This window comes from Schistocerca serialis, chromosome 7 (assembly GCF_023864345.2).
Source record: "Schistocerca serialis cubense isolate TAMUIC-IGC-003099 chromosome 7, iqSchSeri2.2, whole genome shotgun sequence".
In the NCBI taxonomy this organism is placed as follows: Eukaryota; Metazoa; Arthropoda; class Insecta; order Orthoptera; family Acrididae; genus Schistocerca; species Schistocerca serialis.
The window spans coordinates 187,317,480-187,340,001 of NC_064644.1; the positions used below are offsets into that span (position 1 = coordinate 187,317,480).

At 43.9% G+C, this 22,522-nt stretch overlaps 1 protein-coding gene across 1 annotated transcript in view; it reads right to left on the reverse strand.

The window, feature by feature from the left end:
• The window catches only part of LOC126412350 (probable cytochrome P450 301a1, mitochondrial), a 260,468-nt gene that overhangs the window by 190,039 nt on the left and 47,907 nt on the right, over positions 1-22,522 (reverse strand). Inside the window, exons 2-3 of the mRNA XM_050081903.1 lie at positions 17,563-17,777; positions 2,602-2,848 (exon numbers count right to left, since the gene is read on the reverse strand). Of these exons, the coding sequence (XP_049937860.1) occupies positions 2,602-2,848; positions 17,563-17,764 (449 nt within the window). The 5' untranslated portion in view covers positions 17,765-17,777. The remainder of the gene's footprint in view (positions 1-2,601; positions 2,849-17,562; positions 17,778-22,522) is intronic.

The following is a 22,522-nucleotide window of genomic DNA, read 5'->3' on the forward strand; positions in this document are numbered from 1 at the left end:
TGAAGAGGCTCTGAGCACTATGGGACTCAACATCTTAGGTCATAAGTCCCCTAGAACTTAGAACTACTTAAACCTAACTAACCTAAGGACATCACACACACCCATGCCCGAGGCAGGATTCGAACCTGCGACCGTAGCAGTCCCGCGGTTCCGGACTGCAGCGCCAGAACCGCTAGACCACCGCGGCCGGCTGCATATGAAGACGCATATTGCGTTGGGACAGCTTTGGAGGGATAGAGAGGGTCACACATCACGAGCTATGTTTACCGAAACAGGAAGACGCGTGAGGGCTGCTGATGTTATTGCATGTACAGTAGCTTTTGAGTCATCAGTCTTCTGACTGGTTTGATGCGGCCCGCCACGAATTCCTTTCCTGTGCTAACCTCTTCTTCTCAGAGTAGCACTTGCATCCTACGTCCTCAAGTATTTGCTGTATATATTCTAATCTCTGTCTTCCTCTACAGTTTTTGCCCTCTACAGCTGCCTCTAGTATCATGGAAGTCATTCCCTGATGTCTTAACATATCTCCTATCATCCTCTCCCTTCTCCTTGTCAGTGTTTTCCACATCTTCCTTTCCTCTCTGATTCTGCACAGAAACTCCTCATTTCTTACCTTCCCAGTTCACCTAATTTTCAACATTCGTCTGTAGCACCACATTTCAAATGCTTCGATTTCTTCTCTTCCGGTTTTCCCACAGTTCCTGTTTCGTTACCGTACAATGCTGTACCTCATACGTATAAGGGGCGTTCAAAAAGAAACGAGCCGGAGGCATAATTACAGAAATCAGCACTTGTATTTTAGAAGTATTGGCCCTGGCTGTTGAGACACTTGCCCCACCGTGACACAAGGCGGTGAATGGCTTTCTCATAAAATTCCAGGGGTTGCGATGTTAACCAGTTTCGCACGTACAGCTGGACGTCGTCGTCCACACGAGTGCAGGGTATGTTATGCTGAAGTTCTTCTTTGACCAATATGGCCCCATTCTGATTCACTTCCTACAACACCGGACAACGGTAAATGGCCAGCGTTACTCATAAACCTTGACCACCCTTCGCCAAGTGATCAAACCAAAACGACCAGACAGTCTCGCAATGCAAAGATTCATACGGCTATCACAGTCGCCGCTGTCCTGCAGAAATTCAAATGGGAGGTTCTCGGCTACGCTCCATACAGTCCGGACCCCTTTCCCTGTGATTACGTCATTCTTGGTCCCCTTAAATAGGCTCTGAGGGACAAACGATTCACCTCGGACTACGACGTCTAGCTGCACCTGCAGAAATGGTTAACATCGCAGCCCTGGTAATTTTATGAGACAGCCATTCACCGCCTTGTCTCACAGCGGGACAAGTGTCTCAACAGCCAGGGTCAATACTTCTAACATACAGGTACTGGTTTCTGTAACTATGCCTCCGGATCGTTTCTTTTTGAACGCCCCTTAAACATTCTCAGAAATTTCTCCCTCAAATTACGGCCTATGTTTGATACTAGTAGATTTCCCTTGGCCAGGAAGCCCCTCTTTGCCAATGCTAATCTGCTTTTTATATCCTCCATGCTCCGTCCGTCATTGGTGTTTTCCTGCCTAGGTAGTAGAATTCCTTAACTTCATCTACTTCGCGACCGTCAATCCTGATGTTAAGTTTCCCGCTGTTCGCATTTCCGCTGCTTCTCATTAGTTTCGTCTTTCTTCGATTTACTTTCAATCCATATTATGTACTTATTAGACTGTTAATTCCTTGAAACTTCCTGGCAGATTAAAACTGTGTGCCGGACCGAGGCTCGAACTCGGAACCTTTATCTTTCGCGGGCAAGTGCTCTATCAACTGAGCTACCCAAGCACGACTCACGCCCCGTCCTCACAGCTTTACTCCTGCCAGTACCTCGTCTCCTACCTTCCAAACTTTACAGGAGCTCTCCTGCGGACCTTGCAGAACTAGCACTCCTGAAAGAAAGAATATTGCGGAGACATGGCTTAGCCACAGCCTGGGGGTTGTTTTCACTCTACAGCGGAGTGTACTGGCAGAAGTAAAGCTGTGAGGACGGGGAGTGAGTCGTGCTTGGGTAGCTCAGTTGGTAGAGCTCTTGCCCGCGAAAGGCAAAGGTCCCGAGTTCGAGTCTCGGTCCGGCACACAGTTTTAATCTGCCAGGAAGGTTTCATATCAGCGCACACTCCGCTGCAGAGTGAAAATCTCATTCTGTTAATTCCTTGCTTACTCACTGCCAAACATCCTAACAAAACTACTCATGTGTGAGCAAAGGCCGGCCGAAGTGGCCGTGCGGTTAAAGGCGCTGCAGTCTGGAACCGCAAGACCGCTACGGTCGCAGGTTCGAATCCTGCCTCGGGCATGGATGTTTGTGATGTCCTTAGGTTAGTTAGGTTTAACTAGTTCTAAGTTCTAGGGGACTAATGACCTCAGCAGTTGAGTCCCATAGTGCTCAGAGCCATTTGAACCATTTGTGAGCAAAGCCGCGGGTGACAGCTAACTTTTAATAAACAAGGATAATTAAATAGTAAATCACGACGAGTGTATTATAAGGTTACGTTATACGCAATATGAGGAGCAAGGAGTATATGTTGAGGCGAGAGGGAGTGTTGCACTCACACTGCGATGACGCCAGGCGCGCTGCCGAAGAAGTCCTTGCGCAGGACGTGCTTGTAGTAGTTGAGCGACGGCATGGACGGCCGGTGGGGGAGCGCGTCCTCTTCGCGGAAGACTCTCTCCACCAGGTCGGCGTCGAACAGGAAAAGCATGTCCGGCCGGCCCAGCAGCCCCGACAGCCGCACAACGGAGCCGTACCTCGCACGCAGCCGCTCGCACACGCCCGCCATACCGGGGATGCTGAAGTCGCCTGCGGCAGGAGAACCACGGTCAGCGAGGCCTCCAGCTAGCAGCCCAAGAAGAGGTTTGCACCACCACGAACGTGTGTGGGCTCAGATTCAAGCACAGGCGGCTTGGCTTTGAATAAAAACAAAACAGTAGCCAAAATAATGTCAGTCTGTTCGAAACGCACACCTGCGAAAACGATACTGCGTAATGTTTAAAGTCTATAGTGAAGCCCCATGCACTCTAACATGAGCAAAAACAAAAAGCACTACGAAGGTATTACCGAATGGCACGGAAATCGGTAGATGGAATGTACAGTCGTGGACAAAACGAGCGAGACCCCTCACATTTTCGTTTGTAAGTAGGCTGTTTAGGTTTTTATATTGGTAACGCCACGTAGCGCTCTGTATGAAAATCACTGGCTGTGCTGTGTGCAGTCTGTGGCTGGCTTGCATTGTTGGAATATTGGCTATTGTAGTGTTGGGCAGTTGGCTGTTAACAGCGCTTAGCGTTGCGCAGTTGGAGATGAGCCGCCAGCAGTGGTGGATGTGGGCAGAGAGATGGCGGAGCTTTGAGAGCGGATGATCTCGACGTGTGTCCACCAGAGACAGTAAATCTGTAAGACTGGATGTTATGAACTGATATATATATATTATGACTTTTGAATACTATTAAGGTAAATACATTGTTTGTTCTCTGTCAAAATCTTTCATTTGCTAACTATGCCTATCAGTTGTTAGTGCCTTCAGTAGTTTGAATCTTTTATTTAGCTGGCAGTAGTGGCGCTCGCTGTATTGCAGTAGTTCGAGTAACGAAGATTTTTGTGAGGTAAGTGATTTGTGAAAGGTATAGGTTAATGTTAGTCAGGGCCATTCTTTTGTAGGGATTTTTGAAAGTCCGATTGCGTTGCGCTTAAAATATTGTGCGTCAGTTTAGCGTTGATCGGAATAAGTAAAGAGAGAAATGTCTGAGTAGATTCAGTTCTGCTCAGCTGTTTGAAAATCAAATAACGTAGGGGTTTATCACCACAGTCATTCATTAATTTTTCTAAGGGGACGTTACACGTTATGCTAATCCGCACAGCCTAAAAGTCCGCAGCTCGTGGTCGTGCGGTAGCGTTCTCGCTTCCAGCGCCCGGGTTCCCGGGTTCGATTCCCGGCGGGGTCAGGGATTTTCTCTGCCTCGTGATGACTGGGTGTTGTGTGGTGTCCTTAGGTTAGTTAGGTTTAAGTAGTTCTAAGTTCTAGGGGACTGATGACCATAGTGCTCAGAGCCATTTGAACCAACAGCCTAAAAGTCTGCTACACAGCATAACAGGCAAGGCGACATACTATGCAGAGGCGTGAAATTGAAAAATTGTCCGAACTTTGTCAGACTGTTTTCAATCATGTATAAGACTAAATTAATCCTGATTAGTGTGTTAAACACAACATGAAGAAATATAAGATATAAATGAAAGAAGAAACGCCAATTACTATGAACTGTACTAATAAAAATGAATTTCAGCTTACCGAGATAACTGTTTTAGTAAGACAAAATACCCCAGATCGTTACGAATTAGCAAAATATCATGTGCATTCGGCCGCGAAACGGTCTGTGTCAACGTTCAGACCAGTCATATTGGATTTCCGTTGCTGACCTACAACGAAGGTGTGCAAATTTAGCAATGCGTGAAAATTTATAACGAAATTCAGTTAAAAGTCATTCAGTGCCAATTCAATTGTTGACAGAAGCGGAAAAAGTAGGAAGCAACAAGTATGAAATTCTACAAAAGTTTCATATTGACATCGACAGGGCGCCGGTACAGAATAAAGGTAGCAATAAAACGTATTGGGGGCGCGAGAATTTCTTAAAATTGCTTCACGGATAGTCTATCTGCGTCCATCGAGATTACAACTGAAAACAGACCAGACCTCCCTTGCAGTAGCAGACAACCCAGGCAAACAGCCCTCTATTATTACCCCAGACATGAAAAAGCCGGCAATTTCGCAACAAAAATGGAGCGGTGACATGAAGGTAGAAAATTCATGTTTTCGAGTCCAGAAAGCTATATGCAACAGAAACTGCAGATCATTATGAAACTCTTGTAGAATTTGATACTTTTTACTGCCTACTTTTTCCTCTTCTGTCAACAATTGAATTGACTTAAGTGTGGCACTGAATGATTTTTAACTGAATTTCATTATAAATCTTCACACATTGCTAAATTTGTACACTTGCATGATAGGTCAGCAACGGAAATCCAGTATTACTGGTCTGAACGTTGACTCAGACCGTTTCGCGGCCGAATGCGCATAATATTTTTCTAATTCGTAACGATCTGGGGTATTTTGTCTTACTAAAACAGTTATGTTATCTCGATAAGCTGAAATTCATTTCTATTAGTACAGTTCATACTAATTGGCGTTTCTTCTTTCATTTATATCATATATCGTTTTCATGTTGTGTTTAACACACTAATCAGCATTAATATAGTCTTACACATGATTGAAAACAGTCTGACAAAGGTCGGATAGTTTTTCAATTTCACGCCTGTGCATAGTATGTTGGTAGCACTTCGTCAACTCGCCTGTTACAATGTGTAGCAGACTTTTAAGCTGTACGGATCAGCATAACGAAAAGGCGAGGAGTCTCGCTCGTTTTGTCCACGACTGTACATGTACAGACAAGTAAATGTTTTAGAAAAATTGCTTCCCGTGCCCGGGTTCCCGGGTTCGATTCCCGGCGGCGTCAGGGATTTTCTCTGCCTCGTGATGACTGGGTGTTGTGTGATGTCCTTAGGTTAGTTAGGTTTAAGTAGTTCTAAGTTATAGGGGACTGATGACCATAGATGTTAAGTCCCATAGTGCTCAGAGCCATTTGAACCATTTTTTAGAAAAATTGGATGATTTATTCAAGAGATAGAACTTCATAAATTGAGCAAGTCAGTAACGCGTTGGCGCATCTCTGGTCCGTATACAAGCATTTGCTCTTCTTGGTACTGAGTGACAGAGTCGTTGGAAGTTCTCCTGAGAGACATTGTGGTAAATTGTGTGCAACTGGAGTGTTAGTTCGTCAAAACCCGGAGTTTGGGGCCCTGTCCGTATTGCCACAAACGTTATCAGTTGGGGAGAGATAGGCGCCGTTGCTTGATAACGTAGAGTTTGACTAGCACTTAGACAAGCAGTAGCACCCTAGCCGGGTGCGGGCAGGCATTATCTTGCTGAAATGTAAGCCCAGGATGGCTAACCTGGAAGGGCAACTAAACAGAGCGTAGTCTGGAGCAGAATTGTCTTCAGTGACGACTTCCGTTTCGAACTGAGCGCTGATGGCCAGCAAAGACGTTTCTGGAGAGGCACTGGGCAGCGGTGGGTTACCACTCTATCTTCTGCCTTATGGCCCGACAACCTGGAGTGATGGACTGGGATACCGTACCTTTTCAAAGCAGGACCCCTTTGGTTGTCATCAGCAGCACTTTATAGCACAGCGGTATTTCATTCTACGGCCCGTTTTGTTGTCCTTCACATCGAGCCATCCTTGGCTTGCATTTCAGCAAGGTAATACCCGCCCGCACACGGCGAGAGGTTCTGCTGTTTGTCTTCGTACTTGCCAAACCATACCTCGACCAGCAAGGCCGCCGGACGTGTCCGCAAGTGAGAGAGTTTGGAGCATTACGGGCAGGGTCTTCCAGCTAGCTCAGGATTTTGATGAACTAACGCGCCAATTTGACACAATTTGGCATGACATCTCTCAGGAAAATATCCAGCAGTTATATTAATCAGTGCAAAGTCGAATAACTACTTGCATAAGGGCCAGAGGTAGACAAACGCATTGTTGCCTTGCTCATTTTGTGAAGCTCTCTCTGTTGAAAAAAATCAACAAATTTTTCTGAAACTGTAATCATTTGTTTGTCTGTATGTGTACATCACATCTACCGATTTTCGTCCCATTCGGTAATTCCTTTTGGTGCGTCATTTTATTTCGTCTTAGAGTGTATTTGGATCTTTCCTGGCATGTTGTACACAGGATGATGGAGATGTTACTGTTCAAGACTGAACTACTGTAGACTTTAAACAGATTTTTTTTACCTATATTGATTGCACCAATTTTTAAATAACCGGTTTCGGTTCAACTTCAACCATCCTCAGATCTGTAGACAGCACTAAAATAGCTGATTAGGAGATACTCTATCAAATACAAAATGTTACCGTACTATGTCAACATCAAACGTCAGTTGCATCGGCCGTACCTGAATGTATCAGTTACAAGAGTAACCCACCTATTAGCTAATTTACGTACTATGTCATATAAAAAACAATAGTTTGAAAAAATCTACGCCATTAGTATAGCTTATAAATATACTGCCGACAGGTCGCAAACTTATACACCCACGCTGAATTAGAATATTTTTTTTTTGTTTGGTGAAAATGGAGATACTTAAAATCCGAATTTCCCAAGGCTAAAAGATATTAAAAAGTATCTGTAATTTAATAGACCTGTATCGTCGCGGCTTGCTTGCACATGTGATCACTGTTTTAGCGTTGTGCCGTGAACTGACCGGTCGTCTGCTGACACTCCTTTATCGATTACAGGAACAGCATAAAGGTTACAGCTCTTCCACCACACTTTCTGTCCCTTATCGCCTTGAACATCCATACGCAACGATCATCATCTTAGTAAGTCGTCATAAATGTTAAAATAGGCATTATGGTTTCATTCGCTCTGCTCATTCAAGATTAAATTCGGTTATTGCTTTTTACGAGCAAGTAAATTTCCAAGTATCTTCAATACATTAAGGAACCTTCCCTTTGGAAATTTATATAGGATGTCCAAATTTTGATCAACGTTCTTGGTTCAGAGCTTAAAGTTGCCATAACGTTTGGGGCACACATACCAACTTTAGAACGCTCGAGCATTGGTCAAAATTTGGACATCCTACATAGGGCTCAAAATAGATGATTCGGTAATGTCTTGCAGGAACATGAAATTTAAGCTCATAAAAAAGAATATCCGAGTCTAATCCTGAATGAGCAGATCGAGTGAAATCATAATATCTATTTGAACATTTATATTGATTGTTGCATATGGACGTCCAAGGTGACAGCGGACAGAAAGTGTGTGGCGGGACAGCTGTAACACGTGTGCTGAGCCTGAAATCGATGATGGGGAGATCAGCAGACGACTGGAGGCTTGCTGCACAACTCCAAAACAGTCATCACACGAGGAAGCAAGCTGCGATGAAGGCAAGCCTACAGAAACACCATGGATATGAACCCCGTCCGTCTTGTAAATCACAAATATGTTATAAGGTTTTCATCATGTTTTTAATCTTGACAGATCACAGGTTTCAATTAATTATGTCCACTCGCGCCAAAAATACAAAAATTATTGCTAATTCAGCGTGAATGGATAAGTTTCATTTAAATGAGACAAATGTACCAGATGCCACCTGTCGGCAGTGGCCTTAAGGGCTATATTAATGACATGGATTCTACCAAACCACTATTTTATTACGTGACGTAACACGTAAATTTGCTGACAGTTAGCCGGCCGCGGTGATCGAGCGGTTCTAGGTGCTTCAGTCCGAAACCGCGCGACTGCTACGGTGGCAGGTTCAAATCCTGCCTCGGGCATGGATGTGTGTGATGTCCTTAGGTTAGTTAGGTTTAAGTAATTCTAAGTTCTAGACGACTGATGACCTCAAATGTTAAGTCCCATAGTGCTCAGAGCCATTTTTGCTGACACTTAGATGGGTTACTCTTGTAGCCGATACATTCAGGAATGTTCTGCTGTATTTTGTGTTTGGTGGTGGCTTGGAATGACAACATTTTGTATTTCGTAGTGTATTTGCTAATTAGTTATTTTACTGTTGTGTTCACATCTGAGGATGTTTCATACAGAACAGAAAACGGTCATTTAAAAAATTAATGCCATCAGAACAGATAATAAATCTGCTTAAAAATCAGTGATTGCGGATTTGTTCTTCAAGGACATTATGTCAATTTTTATCTCCTAAGTCATCAAGTAGGTGAGGAGAGTTTCCTGCGACGACGCTTGCAAGTTCTAGTTGGATGCAAACACGGTTAGTTGGCAAGTTTTGTAACGATTCTGCCCTTAGCAAACCAATGTTGATGAAAAAGTCTTCTGAGTCTTGAGTCCGCGTCATATTCCTCTTAAAACTGCTTCATTGCTCAAAGTTTCGATCCTTTTGCTGCGATATTCTTCAGGATTCCACGTGTGTTCCTGGACCATGTCGCTTTCACATGAAAAAGACTATATTCCTGCAGGAACACCAGTGGAATCCTGAAGAAAATGCCAGTAGAGGGTTCAATACATGTTGTGAAGAAGTATGAAGAAGAATATGACGCAACCTAACGACTCAAAATTTACCAGCACTGACAACGGCCATGGAAGCCTACAAACTTACATATACACAATTTTCTTCTTTTCTCATGACACATGCTGACAACGATGACACGGTCTGAGAAAGACGTTTCCAGTGCATATATACAAGAAGATGGGGAACCCTGCAAATATCTCACCATGTGATTGATGAGGTCATTTAAAAAATTAATGCCATCAGAACGGATAATAAATCTGCTCAAAAATCAGTGATTGCGGATTTGTTCTTCAAGGACATTATGTCAATTTTTATCTCCTAAGTCATCCAGTAGGTGAGTAGGAGAGTTGTAAAATACAGAAATGGTGAGAAACAACACATTGAGCTAGGACCTACTCAGCATCCAGAGTATCATATTAACTCAACAAATTACTACCATCCAATTTCTTTTCAAGAGGAATGTTAATAAGGGTACATCTGTTATCTGTCATACACATAAAGCAGAATGTATGTATGTGTGTACGTCTGGGATCTCCTCCAAAACCACTGGATCGATTTCAAACCAAATTTAGCACCTAAACAGCAGGTGCCATGAGAATCAGCACTGTGGGATTTATAAACTCATAGCTCCAGCAGGAGTGAAAACATGGGCAAAACGTTTTTTTTCTAGCCTCTGGCATGTCGGTTAGCATGAATCACAGGTATATTGTGTGGGAACAGTACCAGCCTGCCAAATCAATCTGTTTGCAGGGCAGCCTACATGTGAGGGGCAAGAAATTGTTTTCTGGGCCCTGACATCTAGGGTGCATTTCATGGAAGGTGTTTTGTGGGAGTAATATCGGTCTGCTTTATTGAAGTGTACTGGAGGGGCTACATATGCCTCTGAGCATGACTGAGGACAGGTTGAGATGGATGGACAAGGAGATGAACAAAGCAATGGTCAGGAGGAAATGAACAGGGAGAGGGAAGGAGATTTATGAAGCAGGTGAATGGTATAGAGGAGTAATTAGCAGATGAAAAGGAAGAGGGGGCTCAGAGGTGGAAAGAGAGGGGGTGAGAGGAAAGTATGGGCAGAGTGAGTGGTGCAGGAAATGGATGAAAGAGTGAGTGGGAGATGAAGAGACATAGAGAGTGGGGAAGAGAAGTAACACAGACAGATGTGGGAGGGTAAGATGGATAGAAAGAGGGAGGAAGAGAGGGAAAGAACCCGGAGGTCAGGGAGTTATATTGTGAACCATTTGCTGCTGCAGAACACAAGGAGACTGAGATAAGCTGGCCATGTCTGCAGAAGTGAGAACTCATCAAGATCGAGAGCAGTGTCAGAGAAGACACCTGAAGAACTAAGAGCTCTAGGCAGACCAAAATAGAATGGAGGGATCAGTTGCCAAAGGATCTTCAGATATTAAGAACAAGAAAAGAAGATACCAAGGACACAACGCTGTGGAGGAGGTTACTTGACAAGGCCAAAAACTGACTGCAGTTTGTGGGCCCAGGAGAAGAAATATATACGAAGATGGTTGTCGTGTTTGTATTTCAATATTTTTTAAATTGCAAGTTCAGTGACCGATTCAAAACAGACGGCTAACTCAAAAATTAAATTTTGACTTTTTAATCGCTCGGATGTAAAATGTATCCTATGTTATTTTTGCTGGCGCATTGGGGGAACGGCGGTTAGCATGGGCTAGAGGGTAGCATGGATCACTTGGTGTTTCTCTGGATTGCCACAAAACAGCGGACGCACGCAGTGTCTGGACTGAACAGCAGACATCACTCCGCCGTTTGCTAGAACTTCAGTAATGTAGCCGTTGCATTTGTGTCACAAGCAAATTTTATTAATTTTATTTTACTTCACTTTATTTTATTATTATTATTTTTTGTCTCGAAGCTGGTGAACGGTGCATTTTTCAGCATCTGTTTATACTTTTAAAAGTACGAAGTAATATTATCACAAAAGTATTAATGTTCAAGTAGTCTAACGTAGATTTTATTTCTGTTCTCGCCAAGCTCTAATATGCAGTGTCAATCGGGTAGTATAGGCTATACCAAAGTCAGGCGGTAGGGGCCATATAAGTAATTTTATTTTTGCCAAGACTGAAGAAGAAGCTTGCTGGTGAGGGTCGAGGAGAGTGGTCCGAGCCTGCAATGAAGCAATCGATTCACAGTATCTTAGAAGGTGAGACGACCGAAAGAGCTGCTGTTGATCGTTTAAATGTTCCTAGAACTCTACTTAAAAGGAGATCGAAATCACTGTAGGGCATCACCAGACATCTACGTCGCCTCAGATACGGTTTGTCAAATTAGCCTTTCAAGAAACTATGAAATGCTTGTAACACACAAGAAGCATTTAATGCTGCTAGCCAACACTGAGTTTCAAAAGTTGGCGTACGATCCCGGCATAAAATTTAAACCTGTATCATGGATATAACAGAAAATAAATTCGCAGGTAAAGATTTTTATCAAAATTTTATAAAGAAGAACCCAGAACCATCTTACAGAAAACGTCAGTTCACAAGCTTAATGCGTTATATAAGGTTCAACCGACCACAACTTGAAAGATTTCTTAACCAACTGTGTTTGTACTGTCTTGTACTTTTGATATATACACAGCTTAATTTATGACCAACAAAAACACTTTTTAATTTGAAAACCTATATTTTTGTGTGCCCCATACCACGCAACACGTTGACATTTCAAATTTTAATTCTTAGAAAATCTTTCCTTGCTGTGTATCGTTTTTGGGTAGAAACCTTTTTTTCACAGTTTACACCAAGACAAAAGTTCAAGAAAACATTTTATGCAGGTATATCTCATATCAAGACAGCTACTAAGGTTTTATACCAATTTTGGCTTAAACGTACCATACTACACGCAGTTCTCATAATAAATTTTTCTTCATTAATTTTACATTATGCTCAGTGGAACTAATTAGCATCCGAACATTCTCTTTACGTACCTGATAAAGTCAGTTAAGGAGACTCCCTGTCTCTGATAGTTCACCATAAATATACTTGTCTTGATTGGAATGTAGTTAGAGAAAAATAAATTGAGTGTCATTTAATATTTTGTATAATGTAATATCTTGTATAGACACCTTTTATTAACCTGATCATTCCACATCATTATGAAGTGTCATATTCATGATCTATGGAACAAGTACTAATCTAATCTAATCTAACCGGTTTCAGTTGTTAACAGCTATTTTCAGATCATATATTTTCTCCAGACAACTGTGAGCAGCGGATTTATGTTTCAGGAAACTCATAACAATTTGCTGCATTAGAACAACTTCTTTATTTATTTTCTACCGGTTTCAGTCAGTGGTCATCATCTGGCACCTGAATCAACGTTAAAAAACAAAAACAGCAGCAAAAGTTCAATGTTCAAAACGTCATAAAGATACGAAAATATAAAATATAACTGACGAAAAATTCACTAATATTAGTTGCATGTCAAACATTTTGAACCTTAAAATTGCATAGCCGTCTGAGTCATTAATAATAACACAGAAGAACAATAAGTTTCCCACATCATCGATCATTGTCACGGACACTCACAACAGGAAACTGGACATATGTAGCCCGAAAGGCTACTCATGCTGTGTGCAGACTACATACGTCCAGTTTCCTGTTGTGAGTGTCCATGACAAAGATTGCTGATGTGGGGAAACTATGGGACGAAACTGCAGAGGTCGTCGGTTCCTAGGCTTACACACTACTTAACCTAACTTAAACTAACTTACTTTAAGGACAAGACACGCACCCATACCCGAGGGACGACTCTAACCTCCGACAGAGGGAGCCGCGAGAACCGTGGCAAGGCGCCAGAAACCGCGCAGCTACCCCGCGCGGCTAGCTGTCGGAGCAACGGAGAGTTTGCCTTGGTAGTGGTCTGACTAATTACCACTCAAGGGGGCCCGGGTTCGATTCCCGGCAGGGGACTGGGTGTTGTGTATCTTTCATCATCATTGATACACAAGTCACCGAAGGGGCGTCAACTAAAAAGACTTCCAATTCGGCGGCCGAACCCCAAAGGGGATATCCTGGCCAATAAATGCCATACGATCATTTCATTTCTTTTACTGGCCGCTGGCCGCTGGCCGAAGGGAGAACCCATAGAGGTACTCAAGGTACCCTCCACCACACACCGTCAGGTGGCTTGCGGAGTGTGAATGTAGATGTAGATGTAGATGGTTGGCATTTGCACTAGAATCCGGACTCGCGTCCAGCTCTACATGAATTCTATTATTTTGCGATACACTGAAATATTATTTGCGTACGGCAAGACCTCCAGGAGGGTAAATCTTTTATGAATGGTTGCTTGGCATTCCAAAGAACATTATATGCAAGTCGTCCTTTCCTTGTGTTACCCAGAGTGGCTTGTTTAAGCTTGACTTTGAGTGTGTTCCGTCTCCAGCATGTGGATTACTTTCTAAATTGGAGCGTTCGTGTCTGAACGCGTGGCTGGTTTTGTGTAAGGACAATAGTTCACAGCTGGTACGGGTCGCCTCCGGTTTGGTAGTGGCTGCTAGTGACGTAACCAGTTAGAAAAGGGCTCTGAGCACTATGGGACTTAACCTCTGAGGTCGTCAGTCTCCTAGACTTAGAGCTAATTAAGCCTAACTAACCTAAAGACATCAGACACATCCATGCCCGAGGCAGGATTCGAACATGCGACCTTAGCAACAGCTCGGTTCCGGACTGAAGCGTCTAGAACCGCTCGGCCACAGCTAACCAGTTACACACTGGGACTTGCGTTTATGATGGCGTTATCAGAGTGGGTATAACGTGGTGATATTGCAAGACTCTATTTTAAGAAGGTTTGCTTTGAAATAAGTTTGCCCTGGTGCTTATTATATTGGACTGGTTTAGTATTCTGTACCACAGCGATAGTCAAGTCGTGTGATGCAACGATTTTCAAAAATGGTTCAAATGGATCTGAGCACTATGGAACTTAACTTCTGAGGTCATCAGTCCCCTAGAACTTAGAACTACTTAAACCTAACTAACCTAAGGACATCACACACATCCATGCCCGAGGCAGGATTCGAACCTGCGACCGTAGCGGTCGCGCGGTTCCAGACTGCAGCGCCTAGAACCGCTCGGCCACTCCGGCCGGCGCAACGATTTTATGTCCTGTTTTATGAAATATCATATAGTGGTCGGTAGTTCGATTTTAAAATTATTTCATACGTACCAGGCTGTCTCAGAGTTATGAATGTATGTGGGCTTTTCAATGGTTGAGCTATGATCTGATTGTTAATTTATAGCATATTTGCCAGTGTTTCATAATTATTTTATGCCTATGGTTTGTGATTTGTTAACGAATTGTGAAGAATTAACTTCGCGTTGAGACGGAGTTATAATATCTTATCTGGCAGGCGGGAACTCGAAGGAAGTTGATGGCCACAGACGCGAATTAGTTCGATAAGAATTATAACGCTTTGCCTAGGTCAGTGAGGCGATATTGTTTATTTTTCAGATGACCAGGGGTATTTTCTTATATAACTTGTAATTCAGTGGCCTAGCTTGGGACTTAAGTATCGGCGCCTTTTATCCTGTGAACAGACCCTCCGTCTTAGTAACTCATAGTATGATTTTATTTGTATAAATTGTTTGGCTTATTCCATCACATGAAAGCACCGTTTCTTAAAATTTGTTTACTAACAAATTGTGTTTGTTTGATAAAGACATATCTGAAGTTGTCAAAATGGCTCTGAGCACTTTGCGACTTAACTTCTGAGGTCATCAGTCGCCTAGAACTTAGAACTAATTAAACCTAACTAACCTAAGGATATCACGCACATCCATGCCCGAGGCAGGATTCGAACCTGCGACCGTAGCGGTCGCTCGGTTCCAGACTGTAGCGCCCAGAACCGCACGGCCACTCCGGCCGGCATGAAGTTGTCATTCTGCACTTTATGTGTCCAGACCACCACTCCACTACACCCTGAGGTGTACTTGTGATGGCGCAAGTGATACGAGTGTGTCAACAATTTTGTGACACTGCAATACGTTTGTGGACATACCATTTCTGGGGGAATGTTAGGGAGTGTATTATGCACTACACTGTTGTACTTATTTTTATTTTGCCAATAGCTATCGGGTTGACTTCGACCATCTTTGGTCCATAAAAGACGTATTTAACTGTGCTTACCACAACTGAAATAACTAATAATTCTTTTAGAGCTCGATTTTGATATAATTACTTTCTTCTTCGTGTCCGGAAAATATATTTTAAAGTTTTTCAGCACAACGTCCGGCCACGTCCAGTGCTTCTTTCTCGCCCAATCATTTGTATAATTTGTGATTTCAGAATCAAGTACATCTGTGTTTCAATGCCTCGACATGACTGCAGACATGTCCAAATTAACAGACGCCACACATAAAAATATATGCACTTTGATGACAATTAATATTCATTCTGTACAGACACAGTCTTTGTCTGACCTCCTACAGGAATCAGCGTGAGGCTGTGACCAATGAGGATAATAGACAAGGGCCACTATATCCGTAATGTGTGACAAGTTGGGAATTTGGGTTGCTCGAGAAGTGTGCTCGGCAACTGAAGCAGTTAAGGCAAACGCTTGCGTAAAACAGGAAATCTGGATTCTGGTCCTGGTCCGGCACAAATTTTCGCTTGTCCTCATTGAATTTGTTTCATCGCCCGATTGCGGCTAAGGTCGGAATTTCAGTTTCGTCAATACTGCAGTTGCCGAATTCACAGTTAAACAAGTCTTTTGTGGCCGGAACATGGTCTGAGTGTGACCGAAATCGATTGTCAAAATACAAATAAGTACAGCAGTGTCTTGCATGCTGCAGCTCCTATCCTTTATAAAAGCTGATCAGCACTGCCTACACAACATATTGTTTTGAGCATTCTGTTATTTTACATACACTACTGGCCATTAAAATTGCTACAACACGAAGATGGCGTGCTACAGACGCGAAATTTAACCGACAGGAACAAGATGCTGTGATATGCAAATGATTAGCTTTTCATGGCATTCACACAAGGTTGGCGCCGGTGGCGACACCTACAGCGTGCTGACATGCGGAAAGTTTCCAACCGAGTTCTCATACGCAAACAGCAGTTGACCGGCGTCGCCTGGTGAGACGTTGTTGTAATGCCTCGTGTGAGGAGGAGAAATGCGTACCATCACGTTTCCGACATCGATAAAGGTCGGATTGTAGCCTATCGCGATTGCGGTTTATCGTATCGCGACATTGCTGCTCGCGTTGGTCGAGATCCAATGACTATTAGCAGAAGATGGAATCGGTGGGTTCAGGACGGTAATACGGAAAGCCGTGCTGAATCCCAACGGCCCCGTATCACTGGCAGTCGAGATGACAGGCATCTTATCCGCATTGGTTGTAACGGATCGTGCAGCCACGTCTCGTTCCCTGAGTCAGCAGATGGGGGCGTTTGCAAGACAACAACCATCTGCACGAACAGTTCGACGACGTTTGCAGCAGCATGGACTATCAGCTCGGAGACCATGGCTGCGGTTACCCTTGACGCTGCATCACAGACAGGAACGCCTGCGATGGTGTACTCAACGACGAACCTGGGTGCACGAATGGCAAAACGTCATTTTTTCGGATGAATCCAGGTTCTGTTTCCAGCATCAAGGTGGTCGCATCCGTGTTTGGCGACATGGCGGTGAACGCACGTTGGAAGCGTGTAATCGTCATCGCCATACTGGTGTATCACCCGGGGTGATGGTATGGGGTGCCATTGGTTACACGTCTGGGTCACGTCTTGTTCGCATTGACGGCACTTTGAACAGTGAACGTTACATTTCAGATGCGTTACGAGCATCCATTCCATTCCATTCATTCCATTCCTGCGAAACCCTACATTTCAGCAGGATAATGCACGACCGCATGTTGCAGTTCCTGTACGGGCCTTTCTGGATACAGAAAATGTTCGACTGCTGCCCTGGCCAGCACATTCTCCAGATATCCCACCAATTGGAAACGTCTGGTCAATGGTGGCCGAGCAACTGGCTCGTCACAATACGCCAGTCACTACTCTTGATGAACTGTGGTATCTTGTTGAAGCTGCATGGGCAGCTGTACCTGTACACGCCACCCGAGCTCTGTTTGACTCAATGCCCAGGCGTATCAAGGCCGTTATTACGGCTAGAGGTGGTTGCTCTGGGTACTGATTTCTCAGTATCTATGCATCCAAATTGCGTGAAAATGTAATCACATGCAGTTCTAGTATAATATATTTGTCCAATGAATACTCGTTTATCATCTGCATTTCTTCTTGGTGTAGGAATTTTAATGGCCATTAGTGCAATTTCATGCTAATAAGAAAAACAGTGAAGAGTGTTGCAGTTCTAGTGTAATCTTGTTAAATATGTTAGTTTGATAGCTGCAGGTGATAGGCGTGCACATGAGCATGTGTTGGCTCACCTACTAGCGGCAGGAAGCGCCAGGTGTTGCCCACGATGGGGAGCGGCGTGGGTCCGGGAACCTGCGGGTAGGGGCGCGCGCGGCTCCACTCCTCTGCAGCCGGCTGCTCCGCGGCCTCTGGAGCCGCCATCGGACACTCCAGCGACACTGCCGAACACTTGCAGCGCTGGCCCAGCGCCCTACCCAGCCTCAGGCTCAACATGGCGGCGGACCACCTGCAGCACACAACATGGCAGCGTCACGCTCATCGCCCTGAGGACAGTGTATCTTTCACTTCAACTGTTGTAAATGCATACCTTCCAGTTCACCCAAAAGTACTGACGAAAGACAGTGCAGTCGGCACATCACAGCCCAAACATGGACTTTAAAAATTTAATTAAGAGGTCATTTTAATTATTCAGGTTGGATGCGATATAGTCTAAGTTGTCCAACAACAATTTAATATTCATAGTCATCGTCATCAAGCTCGAAAACAAGGGGGGAGGAGGTGTCATGGAGATCATGAGTCAAACGAAGTAACTACAAAGAACGAAACTTGTCTAGCTTGAAGGGGGAAACCAGATGGCGCTATGGTTGGCCCGCTAGATGGCGCTGCCATAAGTCAAACCAATATCAACTGCGTTTTTTTAAATAGTAACCTCCATTTTCATTACATATACGTGTAGTACGTAAAGAAATATGAATGTTTTAGTTGGACCACTTTTTTCGCTTTGTAGATGGCCCTGTAATAGTCACAAACATATGGCAACCAATTTTAGACGAACAGTTGGTAACAGGTAGGTTTTTTAAATTAAAATACGAAACGTAGGTACGTTTGAACATTTTATTTCGGTTGTTCCAATGTGATACATGTACCGTCGAGAACTTATCATTTCTGAGAACGAATGCTGTTACAGCGTGATTACCTGTAAATATCACATTAATGCAATGAATGCTCAAAATGATGCCCGTCAACCTCAGTGCATTTGGCAATACGTCTAACGACATTCCTCTCAACAGCGAGTAGTTCGCCTTCCGTAATGTTCGCACATGCATTGACAATGCGCTGACGCATGTTGTCAGGCGTTGTCGGTGGATCACGATAGCAAATATCCTTCAACTTTCCCCACGGAAAGAAATCCGGGGACGTCAGATCCGGTGAACGTGCGTGCCATGGTATGGTGCTTCGACGACCAATCCACCTGTCATGAAATATGCAGTTCAATAGCGCTTCAACAGCATGCGAGCTATGTGCCGGACATCCACCATGTTGGAAGTAAATCGCCATTCTGTCATGCAGTGAAACATATGGTTCAAATGGCTCTGAGCACTATGGGACTCAACTGCTGAGGTCATTAGTCCCCTAGAACTTAGAACTAGTTAAACCTAACTAACCTAAGGACATCACAAACATCCATGCCCAAGGCAGGATTCGAACCTGCGACCGTAGTGGTCTTGCGGTTCCAGACTGCAGCGCCTTTAACCGCACGGCAGTGAAACATATTGTAGTAACATCGGTAGATCATCACGTAGGAAATCAGCATACATTGCACCATTTAGATTGCCATCGATAAAATGGGGGCCAAATCCCTCCTCCCATAATGCGCCACCACACACAACCCGCCAAGGTCGCAGATGTTTCACTTGACGCAGCCATCGTGGGATTTTCCGTTGCCCAATAGTTCATATTATGCCGGTTTACGTTACCGCTGTTGGTGAATGACGCTTCTTCGCTAAATAGAACGCGTGCAAAAAATCTGTCATCGTCCCGTAATTTCTCATGTGCCCAGTGGCAGAACTGTATACGACATTCAAAGTCGTCGCCATGCAATTCCTGGTGCATAGAAATATGGTACGGGTGCAATCGATGTTGATGTAGCATTCTCAACACCGATGTTTTTGAGATTCCCGATTCTGCTACTGATGTGCGGATTAGCCACGACAGCAGCTAAAACACCTACTTGGGCATCATAATTTGTTGCAGGTCGTGGTTAACGTTTCACATGTGGCTGAACACTTCCTGTTTCCTTAAATAACGTAACTATCCGGCGAACGGTCCGGACACTTGGATGATGTCGTCCAGGATACCGAGCAGCATACATAGCACACGCCCGTTGGGGATTTTGATCACAATAGCCATACATCAACACGATATCGACTTTTTCGGCAATTGGTAAACGGCTCGTGTTAACACGGGTAATGTATCACGAAGCAAATACCGTCCACACTGGCGGAATGTTACGTGATACCACACACTTATACATTTGTGACTACTACAGCGCCATCTATCACAAAGCGAAAAAAGTGGTCCAACTAAAACATTCATATTTCTTTACGTACTACACGAATATGAAATAAAAAATAGGGATTCCTATTTTAAAAAACGCAGTTGATATCCGTTTGACCTATGGTAGCGCCATCTAGCGAGCCAACCATAGCGCCATCTGGTTTCCCCCTTCAAGCTAGACGAGTTTCGTTCTTTGTAGTTTTTTCGTTTGACGCTTATTTCGTGAAATATTTCTCCCGGTCACAATCAATGGACCACCCTGTATTGATACACAAGAAAATAAGTATTCACAATATCAAAAACTGTCGTCCTATCAGCTTGTTCTCAATTTTGAACAAAATTTTCACGAAGATCCTGATAAGCTGAATTAGTCCCACCCTAGACGCAGCCGAACCTATAGAACAAGCAGGATTCCGAAGGAATTTTAGCACTATTGACCACATTCTGACCGTTAGTGAAGTGATAAGCAGAGCAAATGAATACCAACTGCCTCTCTGCATTGCCTTTGTTTATTCTGAAAAGGCGTTTGACTCCGTTAGCCATATAGCTGTCCTCCAAGCTTTCAGTGAGCAAGGAGTGGGAGCAGCGTACATTGAAGTGCTCAGCAATATCTACGAAACTTCTTCAGCTTATGTTAATATCGGCGAATCAACTCAAGAATTCCGCATCATGAGGGCTGTCAAGCAAGGCGACCTCATCTCCCCAACACTGTTCTCGGCTTAACTGCAAATGGCTATGTCAAGCTGAGCTGGGAAGGTAAGGGAATTAGAATTAATTGAAGAAAGCTTACCAATTTGTGATTTGCTGATGATATTGCCTTACTGGCCAACGACTTCGCAGAGCACCAAAAGTTAGTTACAGATCCTGCATCGGAATGTCAGTTGGTTGGCTTGAACATGAACCTTTCCAAAACAAAATTAATGTCCAACAAATGGGTCCCAGCTGGAGATGTGAAAGTCAAGGACAGTCCATTAGAAAAGTTCAGTGTATATATCTACCTTGGCCAGATTATAAATATGAAGGGAGATATAAGGCGAGAAATCTATCGGCTCATCAAACTTGTCTGTCAAACATTGAGAGTAATTCAACAGTATTCAGATCAAAAATGCCAGTAAATCTGAAGAATACAGTATTTGATCAATGCATTCTTCCTGTGCTGACGTATGATTGCGAGATGTGGACATAGAACTTATTTACGAAAAGGGAAACTTAGGACAGCACAGAGAGCCATGGAAAGATCAATGCTGGGCTATACAAGAAAGGATAGGAAAAGGGCAGATGACATACGGTCTGTGACGAAGGTTAAAGACATCTTAGAGGCAGTAGGCTCCTTGAAATGGCAGTGGGCTGGTCACGAAAAGATAGCAGATGGACGAAGATAGTACTGGAGTGGAGACCAAGAGAGCATCGGAGGCCAAGAGGAAGACCAACGGACAGATAGGACAAAGATATCAAGAAGATCGCTGGTAGCACCTGGCAGAGAACTGTTCATGACCGTTCCACTTGGAGAGAAGTGCTGGAAGCCTACCTGAATCCACTACCCGAATAGGCCACATCATGTAATGATTGAATTGGCTAATGATGATACAGTTTCCACTAATAGGCACATTGACGAGGGAAGTTTGGTGGTATATAATGTATTACCACTCTGCCACACAAGTCATCCAGCCATAAATACGTAGGGCTACCAGTGCGAAGCCAGGCGGATCGTGTCTCAAACCATTTGGGTCAAATCGAAACAGGCGATGATGCGTCCACAACAGATTATATTTGAATAGCGAGCTAATGGTTAGAAATGCATTTTTATTGCGTTATGAATATATACAGCGTACACTGGAAATCATCAACGTAGCTCATAGTAATTTTTCAAAGTGATGACTACCAGTCTCAATGCATCTCACAAAGATTCCAGGTGTCTGTTGTACACTGGAATAGGCAGCAGGTGATAAACAACATACATCTCTGACCACCAAAAAGGCATACTGTACACAACTGAGCTTATAGCACGTGTGTTAGTTATATGACGACCACATGCATCGCACCTGCGCATTAACTTGTGCTGCACGCACACCACTCCTTCTTGCCCACGAAAGGATGTGGTTTCAACACGACGGTGCATCGACCCACTTCGAAGTTAATGTCCTCGAGCGCCTGAACAACACTTATCCTCATCGTTAGATTGAAAGGGGTGATCCCGTCCCACGGCCAGCGCGATCACGTCTGTTTTCCTACGGGATTACGTCAAGACGTTGGTGTACAATGCCCCCATAGAAAGGGATGAAGATGTGCTTTCTAGGCTTCAAGCCGCTGGTCTCCTTGTACAACAGAACTTCATGCATCGTTTCCATGCATTCATTGAGACTGGTAGTCGTCACTTTCAACAATTACTATGAACTACGTTGTTGTTATGCAGTGTACAGTGTGTATGTCCATAGCGCAGCACTTTGTTTCCTTGTCTCAATACAGGCGGTTGTCGACTCACTATCACCTGTTTCAACTGAACCGTATAGATTTGAGACACACTGTATACATAGTGTGAACCGTAACTCTACCAACAATTTTTCAGAAGTTGTTCAAGGATACTTTCTGAATATTTCGGTTTAAGAGACCCACGGTGTCCGGGGCTTGTTACGAAGTCATAACAGCAACGCACCGTGCACGTCCTTACACGCTCAAGAATTCCAGGAGTCTGGC